Source organism: Trachemys scripta, chromosome 11, assembly GCF_013100865.1.
Source record: "Trachemys scripta elegans isolate TJP31775 chromosome 11, CAS_Tse_1.0, whole genome shotgun sequence".
Taxonomy (NCBI): domain Eukaryota; kingdom Metazoa; phylum Chordata; order Testudines; family Emydidae; genus Trachemys; species Trachemys scripta.
In genome coordinates, this window is record NC_048308.1 from 11274544 (window position 1) to 11298156 (window position 23613).

Genomic DNA, 23613 nt, shown 5'->3' on the forward strand with positions numbered 1-23613 from the left:
TTTAAGACTAACAGAAGTATTGGGAGCATAAGCTTTCGTGGGTAAGAACCTAACTTCTTCAGATGCCATCTGAAGAAGTTAGGTTCTTACCCACGAAAGCTTATGCTCCCAATACTTCTGTTAGTCTTAAAGGTGCCACAGGACCCTCTGTTGCTTTTTGCCTTTTCACGTGATTGATTACTGTGTCCTCTTCTTGTACTTCGTGAAAGGGTAAATAGTAAAGTCCATTTGTCCTCTAGATCATTCAGAATGACCTTATCCTCTCACTCTCTTCCTCCATTCCAAATTAAGTAAAACCAGTCTTTTTTTAATCTGTTTTTGCACAGAAGAATTCTCATGCCTCCATCGGAAGAAATTACTTTCAAGGACATGTTCTATGTTAGTGTGTATAAAATAAAATAATGTCTTATAAAAATTCATTGATCAAAGACTTTATAATCAGGAACCCTTGAAAGTACAACACGTCTCTTTGAAAAGTTAGCCGTGGATGACACAGAATATTAACATTTATTTTACAGTTAATCGTTGGAAGAGTGTGTGTGTAGTGAATTTCAGTGAATTTGACAATGTCCTTAGAAATATAGGATGGGATTTTCAAAAGTCCTTCTGAATTGGCCTAATTCTGCTCCTACTGAAAGCTCCCATTGGCTTCATTGGGAACTGAGTTAGGCCAACAAGGAGCACTTTTGAAAATACCACCCATTAAAAAAAAGGTAGAATAGCATTAGTATTAGTATTGGCTAGTATTAGTAGAAATCTATCAGATTTCTACTAATACTAGCCAGTCAAGAAGCACAGTTTCAATGTTAATAATCCTAGTTGGCTTGATGTCTACCCCTTTGGAAAGATTCCCCAGAACGTATGAGCGTGGCTTTGATTTGGTTATTTTAAATAGCACATGGGTATATGGGACCACCATCTGTCTGCACACATGGAAAGTATTTAATGCACAGGTGAGATTTTGTATATAAAACTGGCATTCTCAAGGTAACATACACACAAACCACTTACTTGAAGGATCATTTTGGAAAGAAGAGTCAGTTGGTATCTTGGAAGAACGTATAAAGAAAGTCTCAGTTGAAGACCCAGTGAAATCCATATCATTTGCTGACATACTCGTCCCTCTAGTCTCTGCCATTGAAGGTGACAGAATTAATTCTGAGGAATTGGCAATTTCTGTATACGAAGTGGAGCTTTCTGTTGTATGGGTAGATGTGCTATTTGTCAGAGATTGTGACGTCCTTTCTCCACCTCCGGTTAACGTAGCTGAACTGTACATACTGTCAGTATAAGGACTTTTTTCGGTGTTTGAGCTGCTAAGAGACTGATGGTTACTTCCAACGGCTGTAATGGGATTAAAAGGTGGAAATTAAATTTTATATGCACAAATCAGAATGAAATTGTGAGTTCTATAATAATTTTACCCTGAAATACAGGGCCAAATAACTCCAGCAACTTAAATGGAGCTATGCATGGGATTAATTTGGTTTATAAACACTTTTTACAAATGAATCACCGAGTATTTAAAAAAAATATATAATTTCTATTGATGGAAACCTTTATAAGAGGGACTTTCTAAGGATGAAAGGTATTGACACAATGTGTGTCAGTGGAGTTGGAATGATGCATTAGAATTACTTGTATGAACTGGACTAGACAGGAAGTGAACAGTCTCCTACACTAAGAAGATGTGGTCCACTTTCCTACACCGTTGGTCACTGTTAAATACCAAATGCTGTGTAGGTGATCTCATTGAAGAGAATCATTACTGCTTACAAATATTGTGCCTGGCAACTACAGTGGCTTTGAATTTGTTAGCGATAACAATATGCATAACCCACATTGGGGAGGAGTGGGAGAGAATGTTTTTCTTATCAAAATGAGATTTTTGAGTTCAGACAACTCACAGGTTGTATCATTGGGTAAAGACAACGTTGAGCTCTTGGAAGAATCGGTAAGCAAAGGCTCGGTGGAAGGCTCCATGAAATCGGCATCACTTGATGAGATATTGAAACCTCCAGCCTGTGATACAGAAGATAAGAACTGGGTTGAATCTGAAGACTCAGCCGCGTCTATATTATGAGTGGAGATTTCTGTTGCCGCAGTCGATGTGCTGCTGTGAGTTTGAGATTGGGATGTCCTCTCCCCACCTCTGGCGAATGTTGTTGACACGTACGTACTATGAGTAGGAGAACTGGAAATCTCTTTTTCTCTATCTGAAATTGTAACCGATTGATGGCTACTTCCAACTCCTGAAAAGGAATTAAAATCTGAAAATTAAAGTTTTTATATGCACATCTTGAGCAGAACAACAATAGTTCTTTACACACACACATGGGCATCTGAAAACAAATCTGGAAATTATTCACTTTTTAGAATGTTATGATTATTTAAAAGATAATCATTCATTAAAACCTACTGCTTAGATTCCTCTAGCTGATCCAGAGGAGAAGGGTAGCAGAGAGTGTTGGAACCTGGCCCACAATGGCCAGCAGAAAATTCCGTTTGCACAGGGAGCTATTAGGTGATATAACTGGCTTCTACACCAACTGCCCATCACACCAGCCTGAAAGGTGGAATATTGGAGGCATGCTGGGACATATGAGGGAAAAGGACAGGGCATGCCTGCACTATACCAATTCTTTGTAGACTTGTGATCCCATAGGGATATAGCCAGCTGGTATAAGTTAGAGCAGCCCCTAAGTTCATCTAACTTATGCCTATGGGCCAGGGCCAGTGCAAATGCACAATGAGAATCAGGGAGGTGTAACTTGATCCCTGGTAGTTCTCTTCCTCTTGCACTAAGCAGACCTCAGCATAGGAATCTGAGCCTTTATATTCAGAAATCTTCAGACGTTTGGGCATCTCTTTGTAAAATGCAGGCTCCGAAAGCCATAAAAGGGGTTACTAAAACAGATTAAATTCAGTGAAGATAGGCATTGGAATTCAACACCTGTAGAAATAGAGGTACAGTCTACAGGTACAGTTTAAATCTAAGCAGATTTAATGCCTCTACAGTCCAGTTAGTTGGTAAAGAATCACTAAAGGTACGTCTACACTGCAATCAGACACCTGCACCTGACCCATACCAACTGACTCAGGCTCACAGGAGTTAGTGTAAGTGGCCGTTTAATTGCAGTGTAGATGTTTGGGCTCAGGACGCAGCAAAGATCTGGGACCCTCCCACCTTGCAGCGCCTGCGAGGTTGGGCTGCAGCCCAAGCCTGAATGTTTACACTGCAATTAAATAGCTCCTTAGCCCAAGCCCTGCAAGCCTGAGTCAGCCGGCACAGGCCAGCCGCAGGTTTTTAATGGCAGTGTAGTCATACCCTAACGGCCTGAATCTCCTCTCTTATTCTCACTAATATCTTACAATACATGTAATCCCATTCAGTATAATGGGATTACTTGCAGGATATGGCACTGCTGGACATGAGCAATTGTGCCAGAATCTGGCCGAGAAAAAACTGTACCATTGTAGAGGGAAAAAATGGATTGCTATTAAAATATTCAGAGCAGTGTTAGAAGAGAAGGTTGGTCCAGGGTTAGGGTGCTAGCTTGGGACTTGGGAGATATTTAGTTCCCTGATCTTCTGCAAACTTCCTGTCTGACCTTGGACAAGTCACTTGGTTTTTCTCTGCCTCAGTTCCCCATCAGTCAAACGGGGATAATAGCACTCACCTACCTCACCAGGGTGTTGGGAGGATAAATACATTACAGATTGTTAGGCGCTCAGACACGATAATATTAGAGGCCATATAAGAACCTTTCATAGGTATGCGTGAGTTAAAAAGCAACTGATTCTTTAATGAAAAGGGTTGACTTTGTTTTTGGGGGTGGAAGGTTCTTTCTTATAGTTTTTTTTAACTGTGCGATAACCAGCTGGGAATTGCAAAACTCACCAGCGAGATCATTTGATGAAGACGAAGGAGTTGGGTCCTTGGGAGAATGTGTAAGCAAAGGCTCCGTCGAAGGCTCAGTGAAGTCACTTGATGAGATATTACTTCCTCCACTCTCTACTACAGGAGATGAGGGCTGGGGTAAATCTGAAGACTGGGTATTTTCTAAGTTAGAAGTAGAGCTTTCTGTTGCATCAGGTGATGTGCCGCTGTTTGTTAGGGATCTGAACGTCTTCTCTCCACCTCTGGTGAATGTTGTTGAAATGTAACTACTGGTGGTTTGCAAATCAGAAGTCCTTTTCTCTGTAGCTGAGATGCTAATTGGTTGGGGGCTACTTTCCATGGCTAAAATATGATAAAGAAAAATTATAATTTCATATGAATAAATCCAAACACATGAATGAGTTTTCTTCGAACAAAACACAGATGAATACAGTGCATGTCTGAATATTAAAACAGGGTTAAGTTTCGGACTGGACAAAATGCTGCTTTGGAAAGACATGTACACTTCATATTCAGTAACACCTGAAATTATTACTTGCAAAAAAGAATACTAGAGCCATGAATAGTGCCACCAAAAAAATAACTGTGAGACTAACAAACTGCATGCTTAACTTCACCGTCCAGTTACACTGCTTCACATTGCATGCTACTGGCACTTACAAAAATTTTAAAACTATAGAAATAATGTTAGTACAAGGACTGGACATTCTTTTTCCTGATAACTATGTCCAATGGCAGCTATGATATCCAAAAGTGGAAATTACATTAACTCAGAATGGATTTGCGAATTCTATAATAATTTTGCTTGAAATACAGGACCAAATAAATCCAGTGTGTAACTCCATTAACTAAAATGGAGATACACATGGGATGAATTTGGTTTATAAAGAATAGACCAAGAAAAATAGTTGTGTATAGATCACTGTGTATTTAAAATAACAAAATCTTTTCTATTGATTGAAACTTTTATAAACAGAACTCTTGGAGGATGAAGGGTATAGACAAAATTAGTATAATTAGAGCTCGAATAATGTGTACAAATCATTATAATCAAAGTGTGACCCAAACTAGTCAGGTAGTGGGCAGTCTCCTACACCAAGAAGATGTGGTGCACTTTCCCATGTTGTTATCTTAATAACACTTAGAAACTGATAGATAGATAGATAGATAGATAGATAGATAGATAGATAGATAGATAGATAGATAGATAGATAGATAGATAGATAGATAGATGTAAAAACAAATCAGGAAATTGTTCATTCTTTAGAAAATGATAACTTAAAAGAAAACCATTGAGTGAAACTTGTGGCTTAGATTCCAGTGGCTGATGCAGAGGAGAAAAGTGGTAGAGAATGATGGAACTTGACCTAAATGGCCAGCAGAAAATTCCCTTGCTGAAGGGAAGGTCTCAGCTGGCTTCTGCACCAACTGCCTCTCACAAGCAACCTGGAAGGCGGAGTACTGGATGCATTCTGGGGCTAGCCAGGGGGCAAGGCATACCCTCACTACATCAATTCTCAGTAGAGTTACGATTCCATAAGGAGATAGCTAAATGGTGTACACTAGAGCAGCCCCCAAACTGCTCTAAGTTATGCTGATGGGCCTGGGCCAGTGCACTTGCACAGGAGAATGAGGGAGATGTAACTTTGCTCCATGGAAATTTCCCCTCCTCCTATGCTGAGCAGATCTTGGGACGGGAATTTTAGCCTTTATAATCAGGAATCTTTAGACATGTTAACATCTCTGTAAAAAGTGGGCTCAAAAAGCCATAAAGGGTGTAACTAAAGCAAAGTTGGAGCACTGAATTTGATTGAAATTCAACACCTACAGAAATATTTAAAAGTACAGTCCACAAGTGCAGTTTAAATGTAAACTATCAAGATTGCATGCCTTCTCCAATCCCGCTGGCTGGTCACAAGTCACTAAGGGCCCGAATCTTCCCCCTTACTCACACTGAGTAAAACTTTCCTCTGCAAGCAGTCCCATTCAGCGTAATGGGACTACTTGCAGGGCATGGACCTATGGATGTGAGCTATGGGGGCAAAATCTGGCAGAGAAAAAATGGTGTCATGGTAGAGAAAAAATGGCTTTTTTAAAAAGCGATTAAAATATTAAGATCCATGCTAGAAGGGAAGGCTGGTCCAGCTGGTAGAGTGCTAGCTTGGGACTTGGGAAGCCTGAGGTCAAGTCCCAGCTCACAGGGCTATTGTGATGAAAAATAAATTAAAGATTGTTAGGTGCTCACATACTAAGGTAATAGAGGCAATATAAGGACCTGTGCACCTCAGTTCCTCCTATCCTCTGCCTGTGGCACATAATAGTCTAGTATCCTGTAATACTGTGGTCTCATTTCTGTCATCAGGTTAAGTCGGCGGATGCTTGCTGCTGTTGGTGGCCTGTGAAATACAGGTCAGACTTAATGATACAGTGGTTCCTGTGGCCTTAAACTCTGACTCTATGGCCTTTCCTGGGTTTGAGTTACTAAAGAGCATCTGATTCCTTAAAAAATGGGTCAACTGAGTTTTCTGGGAGTGAAGGGCTCTTTTTATCATTTTTTTAGTACTGTACAATAACCAGTTGGGAATCACAAAACCCACCTGCAAGATCATTTGGGGAAGACGAATAACTTGGGATCTTGGAAGAATGTGTAAACAAAGACTCTGTGGAAAGCTCAGTGAAGTCACTTGATGAGATATTACTTCTTCCAGCCTGTCCTACAGGAGACGAGGGCTGGGGTAAATCTGAAGACTTGGTATTTTCTAAGTAAGAAGTGGAGCTGTCTGTCACATCAGGCAAGGTGCTGCTGTAGGTTAGAGACCTTGATGTCCTCTTTTCACCTCTGATGGATGTCATTGAAATATAGGTACTGGAAGTATGCAAATCAGAAGTCCTTGTTTCTGTAGCTGAGATGCTAATTGGTTGGTGGCTACTTCCAATAGCTAAAGTGGGATGAAAAGATGGAAATTAAATTTGATATGCCCAAATCTGATTGCATTTGTGAGTTCTATAATAATTTTGCCCTGAAATACAGGACCAGTTATGTCCCACATATCATTTCATCAATTTAAATGGAGCTAAACATGGGATAAATGTGGATTATAAAAACTAGATTAAGAAAAACAAGCTGTGTATAAATCACTGGGTATTTAAAAAACAATATATTTTCTATTGAGTCAAACCTTCATAAGAAGGATTCTCCAAGAATGAAAGGTACAGACTACAAAGAATTTCATTAGACTTGGAATGATGCATTAGAATTATTATAAATAAACCATGACCCACACTAGCCAGGTGGTAGTGATGGGATACTCTCCCATTAAGAAGATGTGATCCACTTTCCTACATTTTTAGTTTAACAACACTTATTGATACATATAAACACTGCATGGGAAAATAAATCCAGAAATTATCCAATCTTTAGAAAACGATAATTACTTAAAAGAAAATTACTGAGTGAAACCCGTGGCTTTTGTTCCAGTGGAAAAAGGTTGTAGAGATTAGAGCTCTGTGAAAAACAGACTTTTTAGCTCTCTGGCAATTAAAAAAAAACCCCATAAAAACCAAAACCAAAGTTTTGGGTTGACCAAACAAGAAAATGATTTGAAATTTTTGGCAAATTGAAAAGTTAAAAAAAAATATTAATTTCAGTTGAACAAAAGTGTTTTATTTTGATATCAAGTACTTTTAAAATATGTTTGCATTAAAAAAATAAAATTGAAGGAGATTTCTAAATGAAAAGTCATTTCAAACCAAAAAATGTAAACAATTCATTTAAAAAATATCAAAATGAAATGTTATGACTTTTTTGTAATTTTGCCCAGATCAGGCAGACAGAGCGTTGGAAGTTGACCCTACATGACCATAGGGGAGCTCTCAGCTGCCAGAGCTGGCTTCTATGTCAACTGCCCCTCCCACACAATCTGGAAGGTAGAGTTTTGGAGGCACACTAAGAATGGCAAGGGGGCAGGACAGGGCATTACATCATTACACCAATTCTAGATAGGCTTATGGTCCCACAGGGAGATAGCCAGCTGGTGTACATTAGAGCAACTCAAAGGTGCTCTAACTTATGCCAATAGGCCAGGCCCAGTACAAAGGCACCATGAAAATCAGGGAGGTATAACTTGCTCCCTAGCAATTGCCCGCCTCCAGTACCACACAGAACTCAGCACAGGAATCCGAGCCTTTATATTCAGGAATCTTAAGAAACGTTGGCGTCTGTACGTAAAAAATGGGCTTAAAGCCATCAAAGACGATACTAAAGCAAAGTTTGTAATGAAATGCAGTGAAGTTATTGAAGGTTTCAGTCAATGACTTTTGAACTGGAACTCAACAACTCTAGAAATATTTATAGGTACAGCCCACAAGTACAGTGTAAGTATAAATTAGCAAGATTGTATGCCTTGCTAATCCAGCTAGTGGGTAAAGAACCCCTAAGGGCCTGATTTCCCCTCTTACTCACACTGAGTAATACCCTCCTCTGCAAGTAGTCTCATTCAGCGTAAAGGGAGTACTTGCAAGGCATGGTACTGCTGGACATGAGCAATGGAGGTAGGATCTGGCAGAGAAAAAATAGTGAGATTGTAGAGAAATAAACAAATTGCTACTTTTTTTTAACGAAAGTGATTAAAATGATCAGAGCAGTATAGATGGGTAGTGTGGTCTGGAGATTACAGTGCTAGGTTGGGACTTGACAGACCTGGTTTCAGTTTCCTCCTCTACCACAGACTTCCAGTATGATCTATGGATAAGTCACTTAGCATCTCTGTGCCTCAGTTCCCCATCTGTACAATGGAGATAATAATCCCTACCTTGCAGGGGTGTTGTGAGGATATACACGTTAAAGATTGTTAGGCACTCAGATACTGTGGTAACGGGGGGAAATATAAGGACCATTGATAGGTATGAGTCTGAGTTAAAGAGCAACTGATTCTATTAAAAAAAAAAAAAGGTTGACTCATTTTGGCGGGGGGAGGGGAGGGGAGGTTCTGATTATTGTTTTACGTTTGTAAATGGTGCACTAACCAGTTGGGCATCACAAAACTCACCTGCAAGATCATTTGGGGAAGATGAATAACTTGGGATCTTGGAAGAATGCGTAAGCAAAGGCTCCGTGGAAGGCTCAGTGAAGTCACTAGATGAGATATTATTTCCTCCAGCCTGTGCTACAGCAGACGAGGACTGGGGTAAATCTGAAGAGTTGATATTTCCTAAGTTAGAAGTGGAGCTTTCTGCTGCATCGGGCAATGTGCTGCTGTTTGTTAGAGACGTTAAGCTCCTCTCTGAAGCTCCGGTGAATGTCACTGAAATATAGGTACTGGAAGTATGCACATCAGAAGTCCTTGTTTCTGTAGTGGAGATGTTAACCGGTTGGTGACTACTTCCAATAGCTAAAATGGGATTAAAAATGGAAATTACATTTGATATTCCCTTATCTGACTGGATTTTTGAGGTCTACAATGATTTTGCCCTGAAATACAGAACCAATTATGTCCCACATGTCATTCCATCAATTAAAAGGGAGCTAAATATGGGATGAATTTGGCGATAAAAACTAGATCAAGAACAACAAGCTGTGTATAAATCACAGGTATTTAAAAAAATATATTTTCTATTGATTGAATCTTTCATAAGAAGGACTCTCCAAGGGTGAAAGGTACGGACCAGAATGAATATCATTGGACTTGGAATGATGGATTGAAATGATTATAAATAAAGCATGGTACAAACTAGCCAGGTGGTAGGCACTCTCCCGTTAAGAAGATGTGTTCGACTTTCATACACTCAGATACTATGGTAACAGAGGGTCGTAAGTAATTTTGATTGGTATAATTCTGAGATAAAAAAACAACCAATTCCTTTAAAAAAGTGTTTGACTCAATATTTGGTGTATGGGAGGCTCTTTTTTTCATTTTTTTTTTGAATGGTGCACTAACCAACTGGGGAATCACAACACCCACCTGCAAGATCATTTGGGGAAGACGAATAACTTGTGATCTTGGAAGAATCCGTAAGCAAAGGCTCCGTGGAAGGCTCAGTGAAGTCACTAGATGAGATATTATTTCCTCCAGCCTGTGCTACAGCAGACGAGGGCTGGGGTAAATCTGAAGAGTTGATATTTCCTAAGTTAGAAGTGGAGCTTTCTGCTGCATCGGGCAATGTGCTGCTGTTTGTTAGAGACGTTAAGCTCCTCCCTGAAGCTCCGGTGAATGTCACTGAAATATAGGTACTGGAAGTATGCACATCAGAAGTCCTTGTTTCTGTAGTGGAGATGTTAACCGGTTGGTGACTACTTCCAATAGCTAAAATGGGATTAAAAATGGAAATTACATTTGACATTCCCATATCTGACTGGATTTTTGAGGTCTACAATGATTTTGCCCTGAAATACAGAACCAATTATGTCCCACATGTCATTCCATCAATTTAAAGGGAGCTAAATATGGGATGAATTTGGATTATATATATTAATATATGGAGATATACCTATCTCATAGAACTGGAAGGGACCCTGAAAGGTCATCAACTCCAGCCTCCTGCCTTCACTAGCAGGACCAAGTACTGATTTTTGCCCCTGATCCCTAGGTGGCCTCCTCAAAGACTGAGCTCACAACCCTGGGTTTAGCAGGCCAATGTCCAAACAACTGAGCTATCCCTCCCCCCTTATAAAATCTAGATCAAGAACAACAAGCTGTGTATAAATCACAGGTATTTAAAAAACAATATATTTTCTATTGATTGAAACTTTCATAAGAAGGACTCTCCAAGGGTGAAAGGTACGGACCAGAATTAATTTCATTGGACTTGGAATGATGGATTGAAATGATTATAAATAAGGCATGGCCCAAACTAGCCAGGTGATAGGCACTCTCCCATTAAAATGTGATCCACTTTCGTACACTGTTAGTTTAATAGCACTTATTTATTGATACATATAGACACTGCTTGGGAAAACATCGGGAAATTATTCAGTCCTTAGAAAATGAATATTACCAGTGGTATAAATTCCTTAGTTGTTCCAGAGGAGAAAGGTTGCACAGAGAGCTCTATGAAAAACAGACTTTTTAGGTCTCTGGCAATTCCAACCTCTCCCTCCCACCGCCCCGCCAAAAAAACCAACAACCCTCCCCCCAACACAAAAAAAACCACATTTGGCGTTGAAAAGACAATGGTGAACTAACCAACTGGGAAATCACAAAACTCACCTGCAAGATCATTTGGAGAAGACGAATAACTTGAGCTCTTGGAAGAATGTGTAAGCAAAGCCTCCGTTGAAGGGTCAGTGAAGTCAGTTGAGGAGATATTACTTCCTCCCCCCTGTGTTACAGAGGTTGAGGCCTGGGTTAAATCAGAAGCCTTTGTATTTTCTAAATTAGAAGTGGAGCTTTCTGCTGCATCAGGTGATACATTGCCGTTCGTTAGGGATCTTAATGTCCTCTCACCACCTTTGAGCAATGTTGTTGAAATATATGTAGTGGTGGTATGTAAATCAGAAGTTCTTTTTTCTGTAGCTGAGATGCTAACTGGTTGGTTGCTACTTACTATAGCTAAAATGGGATTAAAAGACAGAAATTAAATTCAATGTGGCCAAATGAAAATTGATTTGCAAGTTCTATAATCATTTTGCCTGAAATATAGAACCAAATAAATCCAAAGTTTAACTCTAACTTGAATTAAGCTATGCAATGAATATGGTTTATAAAGATTAGCACAAGAATAAAATCAGTGGGGTATTAATCAGGGTGTGTAAAAAAAAACCCAAATCTTTTCTACTGATTGCAATTTTTATAAGCAGGTCTCTCCAAATATGCTGACACACTAAGTACCTAACAGTAGGAATAATGCATTCGAATTATTATAAATTATGAACCAAGCTAGTTAAGTAGCTAGCACTTGTGTACACTAATAAAATGTGGTCCAGTTTCTTACACTGTTAGTTTAACAACACATTCATTGATATATAGAAATGGCATGTGAAAATAAATCTGGAAACTTTTCAGTCTTTAGAAAATGATAATTTCTTAAAAGAAAATTATTCGGTGAAATCTGTCACTTAGATTGATTCCTGTGGCTGATCTAAAGCAGAAAGGTAACAGAGAGTGATGGAACCTGCCCCTTAATGGCCAGCAGAAAATTCCCCAGGCATAGGGGAGTCCTCAAGTGGCATAGCTGGCTTCTACACCAACTGCCCCTCACACACATCCTGGAAGGTGGAGTAGTGGAGTCATGTTGGGAATGGCCAGGGGGTACGACTGGGCATAATTCTTGATAGGCTTATTGTCCAGTAAGGTGATAGTCAGGTAATGTAAGTTAGAGCAGTCCCTAAAATGCTCTAATTTATGCTTATGTGCCAGGGCCAACGCACCATGTTAGGACTATAACAGCGTTTAAAAGAGAACTGGATAAATTCATGGTAGTTAAGTCCATTAATGGCTATTAGCCAGGATGGGTAAGGAATGGTGTCCCTAGCCTCTGTTTGTCAGAGGGTGGAGATGGATGGCAGAAGAGAGAACACTTGATCATTGCCTGTTAGGTTCACTCCCTCTGGGGCACCTGGCAATGGCCACTGTCGGTAGACAGGATACTGGGCTAGATGGACCTTTGGTCTGACCCAGTACGGCCGTTCTTATGTTCTTATGAATCAGGGAGGTGTAAATTGCTTCATGCTAGTTCCCATTCTCCTGCACTGACCTCAGCACAGGAGAGAATCTGAGCCTTTATATCCAGGAATCTTTAGAAACTTTCGCTCTTTTGTAAAAAGTAGGCTCAAAAAGCCAAAAAATGAGTTAGTTATGAAATTCAGTGAAGTTGGGAATTGAAATTCAACACCTATAGAAATATTTAAAAGTACCACCCACAGGTACATTTCAAGGTAAGCAATCCAGAGTTGCATACCTTTGTCAATCCTGCTACTCGGTACAGAATCACTACGTGCTTGAATCTCCAGTTTTACACTGTCATATCTTACAATGCATGTAGTCCCCTACATCATAATGAGAGTACCTGCAGGATATGACACTGGTGGACATGGGCAATGGTGGCAAAATCTGGCAGAGAAAAAATGGTTGCATGGTGACGTTGGACCAGTCAATTTCTCTGTGCCTCAGCTCTCCATCCGCAAAATGGGGATAACAGCCTTTCCTTACCTCACAGGGGTGTTGTCAGGAGAAATACATTAAAGACTATGTGCTGCTCAGATACTATGGTGACAAGGGGGCATATAAGGATGCTAGATAGGTAAGAGTCTGAGTTAAAGAGCAACTGATTCTTTAAAAAAAGGGTTGACTCAGTTTTGGGGGGTGGGAGGTTCTTTTTATTGTTTTACGTTTGTAAATGGTGCATTCAACAGTTGGGAATCACTAAACCCACCTGCAAGATCATTTGGGGAAGACGAATAACTTGGGATCTTGGAAGAATGTGTAAACAAAGACTCTGTGGAAGGCTCAGTCAAGTCACTTGATGAGATATTACTTCCTCCAACCTGTGCTACAGGAGACGAGGGCTGGGGTAAATCTGAAGACTTGGTATTTTCTAAGTCAGAAGTGGAGCTGTCTGCTACATCAGGTAATGTGCTGTTGTTCATTAGAGACCTTAACGTCCTCTCTCCACCTCTCGTGAATGATGTTGAACTGTATGTACTGGTGGTATACAAATCAGAAGTCCTTTTTTCTGTAGCTGAGATGTTAATTGGCTGGTGGCTACTTCCAATGGCTAAAAGATGATAAAGATTATAATTCCATATGCATAAATCCAAACAGATACGTTTTCTTCTCATATCACCCAGATGCAAATAATGCATGTACGAATGTTAAATACGGGTACTTTTCATTCTGGAGAAATTGCTAGCTCAGAGAGATTTGAACCCTTTACAGTGAAGAACACCACATGGAATTAATACTTGCAAAAAATTAGCACAAACCATGAAAAGTGCAACTAAGAAAACTGTGGCAATAACAAGCAGCAAGCTTAACTTCATCATTCAGTGATATTACTTTGCATTCCATGCTGCTAGCACTTACAAAATTGTAAAACAATGAAATATTTGGAATTAAATTCAGCAGACTTAGAACACTGAATAACTAAGGGCTTGTCTACATGAGGTGTTACTGTGCAGCAAGACGAAGTGGGACACTACAGTGCACTAGCTTGCTGCACGCTAACATCCAGTGTGGACACTGCTATAGAAGTCCTGGAGCATTCTTTGATTTACTATACTTTACAAGCAGACATGGCCAAAGCTCCTGGAACTTTTAGGGTATGGCTATACTGCAATTAAACACCTGCGGCTGGCCCGTGTCAGCTGACTTGGGCTTGTGGGGCTCGAACTACCAGGCTGTTTAGGCTCAGTCTGGAACCTGGGCTCTGGGATCCCAGCCCTTGTGGACTAATAATTCTCACAAGCTAGTGGACTAATAATTCTCACCTTTGGAAACAGTTTCTGAAGCAGAATGAGACTGTGTAAGCAAAGGGTCGGTTGAAGGCTCTGTGAACTCTGTGGCAGCCAATGAGATATGAATTCCACTGGTCAGTGCTATAGAAGATATAGATGACGACTGGGTTAAATACGAAGAGCTGGACATTTCAGTACCAGAAGTAGAGTTTCCTGTTGCATTAGAAGATCTGCTGCTGTTTATGAGATCTTGTAACATCCCTGCTCCAGCTCTGGTGGATGTAGTTGAAATGTACGTACTGGCAATGTGAGAACTGGCAATATTTTTCTCTGAGCCGTTAGTTGGCTGATGGCTACTTTCAATGGCTGAAATAGGGTAAAGAAATATTAAAATTCTATTCTCATAAGTCAAAACACTTGGACAATTTTTCTTCCAATAATATTCAGATTCACAGTTTGTGTGTAGCGGGGAAAATGAAAATATTTCAGTTTGGAGAAAATAAATGATACCATGGAAAGAAATCATTGACTGAAACCTTTATATTGAGGAAACCCTGCAAGTATTGACAGATGTCTATTCATAGAGTCATAGAAATGTAGGGCTGGAATGGACCTCAAAAAGGTGATCTAGTACTTCCCCCTGTGCTGAGGTAGTATTAACTATACCTAGACCATCCCTGGTTGGTGTTTGTCTAACCTGTTCTTAAAAACATCCAATGATGGGGATTCTACAACCTCCTCAGGGAACCTGTTCCTGTGCTTAAGCAGCCTTATAGTTGGAAAGTTTTTCCTAATATCTAACTTAAATGTCCCTTGCTGCAAACTAAGCCAATTATTTCTTATCCTACCCTCAGTGAACATGAAGAACAATTCAACACCATCCTCTTTATAACAACTTTTTGCTATTTGAAGACTTATCAGATCCCCCCACCCCCCATTTTCTCTTTTCTAGGCTAAATATGCCCAATTCTTTCAACCTTTCCTCTGAGGTCATGTTTTCTACCCCTCTTACCATTTTTGTTACTCTCCACTGGATTCTCGCCAACTTGTTCACATCTTTCTTAAAGTGTGGTGCCCAAAACTGGACACAGTGCTCTCAGCTGAGGCCTCATCAGTGCTGAGTAGAATGGAACATTTACCTCCCATGTCTTACATACAACACTCCAGTTAATTCATCCCAGAATGACATTTGTCTTTTTTGCTGCAGCATCACACTGCTGACTCATATTCAATTTGTGATCCACTCTAACCCCCAGACCCTTTTCTGCAGTACTGCTGCCTAGCCGATTATTCCCCATTTTGTATTTGTGCATTTGAGTTTTCATTCCTCAGGGCAGTACTTCGCACTTGTCTTTATTGAAGTTCATCTTGTCAATTTCAGACCAATTCTCCAGTTTATCAAGATAATTCTGAATTCTAATCCTGTCCTCCAAAGTGCTAGCAACCCCTCCCCGCTTGGTGTCATCTGCAAATTTTATAAGCACACTCTCCACTCCATCATCTATGTCGTTAATGAAAATATTGACTTGTATTGGACCCAAGACAGACCCTTAGGGCAGTGGTTCCCAAACTTGTTCCGCCACTTGTTCAGGGAAAGCCCCTGGCGGGCTGGGCCGGTTTGTTTACCTGCCGTGTCTGCAGGTTCGGCCAATTGTGGCTCCCAGTGGCTGTGGTTCACTGCTCCAGGCCAATGGGAGCTGCTGGAAGCGGCGGCCAGTACATCCCTTGGCCCGCGCGGCTTCCAGCAGCTCCCATGGAGAATCCCTCATGTCCCTCAGAAAACTGTTCTAATGCTCAATTACCCTGACTGGTAAAAACTTGCAACTTATTTCCAGTTTGAATTTGTCTGGCTTCGATTTCCAGTGACTAGGTCTTGTTATGCCTTTGTCTGCTAAATAAAAGAGGAGTCTACTATTAGATACCTAATTATGCTCAAGTCACCTCTTAACCTTCTCTTTGCTAAGTAGACTGAGTTCTTTAAATCTCTTACTGCAAATCTCTTACTGCAAGGCATATTTTACAGCTATCAAATAATTCTTGAACCCTCTCTAACTTTTCAATAAAAATTGCTAAGTGCTTAGTACTATTATTCCTATATTTTCAAAAAATGACATTTGGTAATATTGTATAATATTTTTACTGTGAAATGAAAAGCCTATGGACTGTAAAACTCACCTGGGAGACCACTCTTTAAAGGGGAATATATAAGTAAAGGCCCTGTTGAAGACTCAGGGAGAGCAGCGATAGTTGATGATCTATTACTTCCTCCAGTCCACGATATAGAAGCTGAGGAGTGGGATAGATCTGAAGACATGGCAATTTCTGTATGAGAAGTGGTGCTTTTTAGTGAATCAGTCGAAGTGATGCTGTTTGTTAGCAACTGTATTGTCCTCTCCCCACCTCTGCGGAATGTAGGCGAAATGTACATACTATCAGTATGAGAACTAGGAGTCTTTTTTTCCGTATCCCAGATGCTAGCTGTCTCGTGGCTGCTTCCAATGGCTAAAATACAATAAAGAGAAATTAAAATATTTGTATTGTTGTTGCGCTAACAGCACTTACAGTGGCAGCTCTTAAAGACATGCCAATTTTGGCTTATACAAGCAGCTAAAGTTGCCACAGTATTTGCACTGTTACCTAAACTTCCCTATACTTCACACAGAGAATACTGCAAATACTGGTGTGACATTGTCTAATTATCCAATGGAATGAAGCATGTTTTTAAGTGCAAATGCTGTAATCAGACACATATAGCACATGTGAGAATTTTTCAATCAGTAGGAAAAAAAACAAACGTAGCCCTGCTGTTGGTCCCTACAGACTAGGGACCGAATGGCTAGGCAGCAGTTCTGCAGAAAAGGACCTAGGGGTCACAGTGGACGAGACGCTGGATATGAGTCAACAGTGTGCTCTTGTTGCCAAGAAGGCTAACGGCATTTTGGGCTGTATAAGTAGGGGCATTGCCAGCAGATCGAGGAACGTGATCGTTCCCCTTTATTCGACATTGGTGAGGCCTCATCTGGAGCACTGTGTCCAGTTTTGGGCCCCACACTACAAGAAGGATGTGGAAATATTGGAAAGATTCCAACAAAAATGATTAGGGGTCTGGAGCACATGACTTATGAGGAGAGGCTGGGGGAACTGGGATTGTTTAGTCTCCAGAAGAGAAGAATGAGGGGGGATTTGATAGCTGCTTTCAACTACCTGAAAGGGGGTTCCAAAGAGGATGGATCTAGACTGTTCTCAGTGGTGACAGATGACAGAACAAGGCGCAATGGTCTCAAGTTGCAGTGGGGGAGGTCTAGATTGGATATTAGGAAACACTATTTCACTAGGGGGGCGGTGAACCACTGGAATGCATTACCTAGGAGGTGGTGGAATCTCCTTCCTTGGAGGTTTTTAAGGCCCCGCTTGACAAAGCCCTGGCTGGGATGATTTAGTTGGGAATTGGTCCTGCTTTGAGCAGAGGGTTGGACTAGATGACCTCCTGAGGTCCCTTCCAACCCTGATATTCTATTCTATTCTATGCTTTTGCAAAAACTCAAGCATGTTCACAGCTGTACTCCTGGTCACAGTCAATGGGACACGTGCAAGAAGAAAGTTAAGTGTTTTCAGGATAAGGGTCTAAGAAAAAAATCACTGACTGAAAATGTTCTACACAGACACTCTTTGCCTATAAATAAGAAAATGCTTTCTATTTACCCTACGGCCCTGTTACATTGCCAGAGCTGGGTAAAGGGGCCTTAGTGCAAATGAGAATCAGCCCTGAAATGCCATCAAAGGTGTTAGTCGCCTGAATGTTTGTAATGAAATTCAGCAGGGTTGGACGGCTGAGCCCAATAACTTAGAGACATATGTATGGTTAATGTAAATTACCAATAATGGACTCCCTCTCCATGTCACTGGTTGGTCAACAATGACAAATGCAGTTTCTAAGAAGCTCACAGAAGAAAACTGACCACCTTTCTTTAAAAACAAAATCACCCCCTGAAATCAAGAATGTCCGGGAATACAGTTACCAACAACGGGGCATGATTCCTTTATAAATCATTACTTACATTTTGGTGCAGGGGTTTGGGTGGGGTTTATCAAGACTACTGCTCTTATGGAGGATAAAACTCACCAGGAGGATCACTTTGTGAAGATGAATAGGTGGGTATCTCAGAAGAATGTACAATCAAAGGCTCCGTTCCAGGCTTAGTGAAATACATGTCACTTGAGGAGCTATTTCTTCTGTTCTGCTCTACAGAAGAGGACTGTTGGGTTAAATCTGCAGAACTGATCATTTCTGTATAAGAGGTGGTGCTTTCTGTTGCAGTTGTAGACATGGCACTGTTTGTTACAGACAGCAACGTCCTCTCTCCACTTCTGGAGAATGTAGTCAGTGTCTCCATATTGTCCGTAGGAGACCTGGAAGTCCTCATTTCAATATCTGAACTTCTAAGTGTCTGATAGCTGCTTCCAATGACTGAAAGGGAGGATAAGGGAAGTGAAAAAATTAAAATTTTTATCTGCATGAACACCAAGTCTGCAGAGTCAGATTGTGATCTCTGTTACACAGGGGGAAATCTGGAGTAATTAAGCTGAAATTCATGGAGTTTCTTTGGGTTTACACCAGTGTAAATGAGAGCAGAATCTAGCCCATGATGTCAAATTCAGAAATCAATGAGTTTGCGCAATGTAAGCCACGCTGCGTTTAGTTCCTTCTCTTTGTCTGGGAAACAGTTTTAGAGAATTACTCTAAAATTAGTAAAAATTAATCCCTTAAAAAGAAATTATCGATGGAATACTTATAATCTGGAATCCCTAAAAGAACTGGTACCTCTAGGACAATTAGTCTTGGAAGCCAACTATTAGTAATGGAAGATCTATCATGAATTTCAGTGGTTTAAAAAACTGGAGTTTAGAAACTTCTATCTGCCTGGATCATAAGCTGAAACGTGTACTCTAAAGTCATAGGTTGGTATAATCTAGCCAACAAAAAAGGGAGACACCAAAATATTAGGGCTGCATTAGAAAATTTTGGCCACTGTCTTTTGTAGAATAAGAAACAAAACATTGGTCTCCCTACTCTATCCTCAATTCACTCCACCACAGCTGTGTGCTATTATTTTAATGTTGATGTTAAGAGAGGCGGTGGCTTCTCAGTACCTCTAAATGTCTGACTGCATGTCCCATATTGTGCACCCCAAAAACGAAGCACTCTGGGTTGGTGGGAACTCTTATATAGCAGGGCCTTAATCTCTACTTTCCACCTGTGAAACAATCTGGTAATCATAGGGCTGACCTATCTTTGTACATCCCTTTGAGGTCTGTAGATGAAAGTGAGCAATCAGGGGAAAGTGTAATTAGTTATTACCGTGAAGTGAATCCTAGCTATCACAATAGTGCATCTAATGTTCTCTGAGGATAAGTGGAATCATTTTATGAAGATTACTTCTGAAAGTGGCTTCAATAGTTACATCTACATAACGTGTAGTGATCAACTAGATATGGGCAGCAATTTCAATTACATTCTGTTCGAAGTCTGAAAAAGATAGTGATGGAGGGGAATGGAAATAAGTCAGTGAAAACTATTCAGTAAGGCTGATGGGAAACTGGGATGTAATTTTTCTTTAAATTTCCCACCAAATATGTCATCCTTCCCTGATCCTCATCAAAATTTGAAACTTCAATTAAAAATACCCTGTTTCCCCGAAAATAAGACATCCTCCGAAAATAAGGCCTACTTACAGTTTTGCCTCTCGTTGTAATATAAGGCATCCCCCCGATAATAAGACCTCCCCGATAATAAGGCATCCACCGATAATAAGGCATTTTTCATTTCTGAAAAATAAGACATCCCCTGAAAATAAGACCTAGCGCATCTTTGGGAGCAAAAATTAATATAAGACACTGTCTTATTTTCGGGGAAACAGGGTAGTCATATTTTCAAATGTCAAAAATTTCACCTGCTCTGTACGAGGTCAAAAAATGAGACAAGATTTTGTTGAAAATTTTAACCTGTTTTTCCAACACAGTGTCAATAAAAAAAAAGTGGTCATCTATTGGAAAATATCAAAAACATTCGTCCTGCCCTATTTTACTTTTTGACCAGACTTACTTTTGAAGTTTATAACGGAAAACATTTTCAACATAGTATAAGCATCATATTGCTGGTGTGTCACTTTGAACATGTACTGTTGTATTCAGAGAGAAGGTGGCATACAGAGCTAGATTAGATTTCTTCTGGCACTCAAGGCTATCATTCAGGCCCAGATTTCAGGGCCAGCACCAAAACCGAACAAGTTGTTCTGAAGAGACTTCATCCCTAAGTAGACGAAATCTCCCAAAACAGATTTCAGCCATTGTGGACAATGGAAATCTCAAGAGAACTGGCTTGTGATCTCATGAGAACTGCAGTGCTGGTGAGATTCTGACTGTGTCCAAACTGGAAAATAGGTCCAAACTGGAAAATAGGTCCTATCTGGTTTTGGATGCCATTCAGATTTGACTCAGATCACTCCTTGCTGGCCAGTTCTGACAGGCTGCAAAAGCTGTGGTCCCAAGCATCACCAGGTTGGGAGGGGACATCCATCGGGAAGGAAAAAGAGTTCTGAGCATCTTTGTTTTTCACTCCTCTCTGCGCCAGACTCTAGTGTGAGAAAGCTGAGACAGCTCTGCATCATGCCTCCTGCACCCAGAGACTCCACAGTCCCCAGGAAACCAATGGGAGTTAGGCACCGCGTGGGATTTTCAAAAGCACCTAGCTGCATCTTTAGGCCCCTAAATACCTTTACAAATCTACCCCTAAAAAGGACTGAAGTGGCTGTTCATTAGTCAGCTTCTTGGTTCGATTACAGCAGTGGTCCCCAAATATTTTTGTCCACACCCCCTTTACCTGGTCTGCACCCTCCCTCCCCTCCCCAGAAGCAGGGCCGTGGTCAAGGGTGGGGCTGGTGCTGCAGCTGGGGCCTCAGCCAGGAGCAGGCCCACAGTCAAGCCTGGAGCTGGGGGCTGCGGCCGGAAATTGGGGGCTGGAGCTGGGAGCGGGCCCACAGCTCGGCCAGGAGCCGTGGGCTGTGGCTGAGCCCACTGTTAAGGCTGGGAGCTGTGGTTGAGGCCGGGAGCAGAGGTGTGGCTGGGAGCGGGGCCGCAGTCAAGGCCAGAACTGCAGCTGGGGCAGTCATGGCTAGGGTTGCCAACTTTGGTTGGATGAATTCCTGGAGATATCATTACATGATAATCTTTAATTCCTGGAGACTTGGCAACTCTCGTCAGGGCCTCAACTGGGGCTGTGGCCAGGAGTGGAACCATGGCCAGGAGTGGGGCTGGGAGCCGGTGGCCGAGGCCCAGGCCAGACCTGGGGCTGGGGTCAGAATGGAGCTCAGGGCAGAGTGGGGCTGGGTGGCGCTCCCTCCCTGCTCCCTGTGGGGGCTGGCCCGGGCCACCCCTGGCTCCTGGCCCCGACCGTGGGCCCGCTCCCCCCCGAATGTTCCTCCACACCCCGTAGGGGACGTGCCCCACAGTTTGGGGACCACTGTATTACAATATTAGCGAATACTGCTGACCCCAGTAAGACTGTATACTATCGTTGTAGTTTTAGCCTAGTACTACTCCATAGCCCAATACCTTCTGACCAGAGTGCTTAACTATAACTGCAGTGAGCAGTCTGTGGAAGTGAGGTTTAGTTGTGGAAGTCAGGCTTACACACACACGCACGCACACACACACACACACACACACACACACACACACAATATATAGAGAGAGGGGAGGGGCTTGGAAGGATCAGATTTTTATCACTAAGTGTTCATTTCAATGCACGGACACAAATCGACGAAAAACATTTCCATCTGTAATAATCGAAATTTCAGAGAGGCCAAGAAAGAAAAACGCTGCTTGAGAACTTATTGGAGTTTATTTAAGGATATTTACTTTGTCTATTTTGACATCTGTTGTAGACAATTTGTGTTTTAACGGTTATAAAGCTTTAACTTATTTCTGAGTCTCAGAATCTCCTGTCATTAAATAATTGTTGTCTGACCTCCACATCATTTCCTGCAACTATGAAAATTTAAAACCAATAAACACTGGAAAAAATGCTTATCAATAAACAACAATATTATCCAATAGTAACTATCAAAATTAAAATCAAATTCTGCCAAGCACATATGTAAGGCTGTAGGAAACATGAGGATTTCAGTTCATGTTGATCTCATGAACCAAAACACGTGAGTTCAGTTCATCTACGTTTGCAGCCCTTCAGTGATGTTTTGGGTTCAAATAACCCCCCAAATCTATATAAATACCAAATTTGCCTGCTTCATTGTAAAGTAAAACAAAACAAAAAGCTCACTCAGTCTTTGCTGATTATCATAAGCAATTTTCTGGGAGAGCAGCCTGAAGGTCCCAAACCCTATTTGGCTCCTGTTTGGGGAGTGCGGCAAACTACCTAGCCTGTTTCACCATCTTCAGATGGGTAGGTAGCAGTGAGGGAGTAGGTCTGCAGCCTTCCATTAAATGAGGGAAAATCTAGGGGATGAAAATCTGCTTCTCCACCTCCACATCCAGCAGCACGGGGATTCACAAAGCTACAGCATATCCTGTGTCATCATCCCACTCCCAATTACTGATTACTGGGCACCTCAGAACAAGATAACTGACAATGATGGAGAAAGCAGTGGGATCATCCAGACTCCACCAACGATCATGCTGCTAAGAGGGAACCCTGCTCGCCGTTTCTGTATTCCCCTGCCGAGCATTTTTCACAAGAGCAGGGGTGTTTATTGCCAGGCCCTGGTTAAATTCCAGGGGGGCTATTCAACCGCATTTTCCCTATGTACATATTCTTAATCATTTTACCAGAAATGTCATGTAGGATTGCAGTGAGCAGGGCCGGCTCTAGGTTTTTTTGCCACCCCAAGCAAAAAAATTTTTGCCCCCCCCCCCCCACCCCAGCCCTGGGCTCTCACCTCCACCCCACCCACACCCCCTGCTGCCCCAGCCCTGGGCTCCCCCTCACGAGTGCTGACTCCGCCCGCTCCCCCCTCACCTCCAGCCAGTCCGGCGCTGGCAGGGTTGGGGTAAGCAGCAGTGCTCCCAGGTCGCGCCTCTGCCCAGGGTCCCTCCAGCCAGGGCTCCCGCCTCCAGGACCGGCCAGGACCTGGGAGGGCAGAGCCGGGGGACCGCCCCGGCCGGGGGCTGAGGAGCCGGGGCAGGGTAGCCCCAGAGGGAGCGGAGCCCCGGAGAGCGGGATGTGGGCCCCGCACGGCAGTGCCCCACCCTCTATGGCCCCGCTGCTACTGCTGCTTCTGGCCGCCCTGCCGCAGTCCCTGGGAGG

General features: G+C 41.8%; 1 protein-coding gene across 6 annotated transcripts in view; it reads right to left on the reverse strand.

The window, feature by feature from the left end:
* HEG1 (heart development protein with EGF like domains 1) overlaps positions 1-23613 on the reverse strand; it is an 82713-nt gene that overhangs the window by 33999 nt on the left and 25101 nt on the right. Inside the window, exons 2-12 of one of the 6 annotated variants that reach the window (XM_034785104.1) lie at positions 18415-18759; positions 16467-16793; positions 14325-14657; positions 13271-13612; positions 11107-11448; positions 9862-10203; positions 8950-9291; positions 6499-6840; positions 3902-4243; positions 1908-2252; positions 1012-1344 (exon numbers count right to left, since the gene is read on the reverse strand). In XM_034785104.1, the coding sequence (XP_034640995.1) occupies positions 1012-1344; positions 1908-2252; positions 3902-4243; positions 6499-6840; positions 8950-9291; positions 9862-10203; positions 11107-11448; positions 13271-13612; positions 14325-14657; positions 16467-16793; positions 18415-18759 (3735 nt within the window). The remainder of the gene's footprint in view (positions 1-1011; positions 1345-1907; positions 2253-3901; positions 4244-6498; positions 6841-8949; positions 9292-9861; positions 10204-11106; positions 11449-13270; positions 13613-14324; positions 14658-16466; positions 16794-18414; positions 18760-23613) is intronic. The other 5 variants (XM_034785107.1, XM_034785105.1, XM_034785106.1 and 2 more) reach the window with 5 other exon arrangements.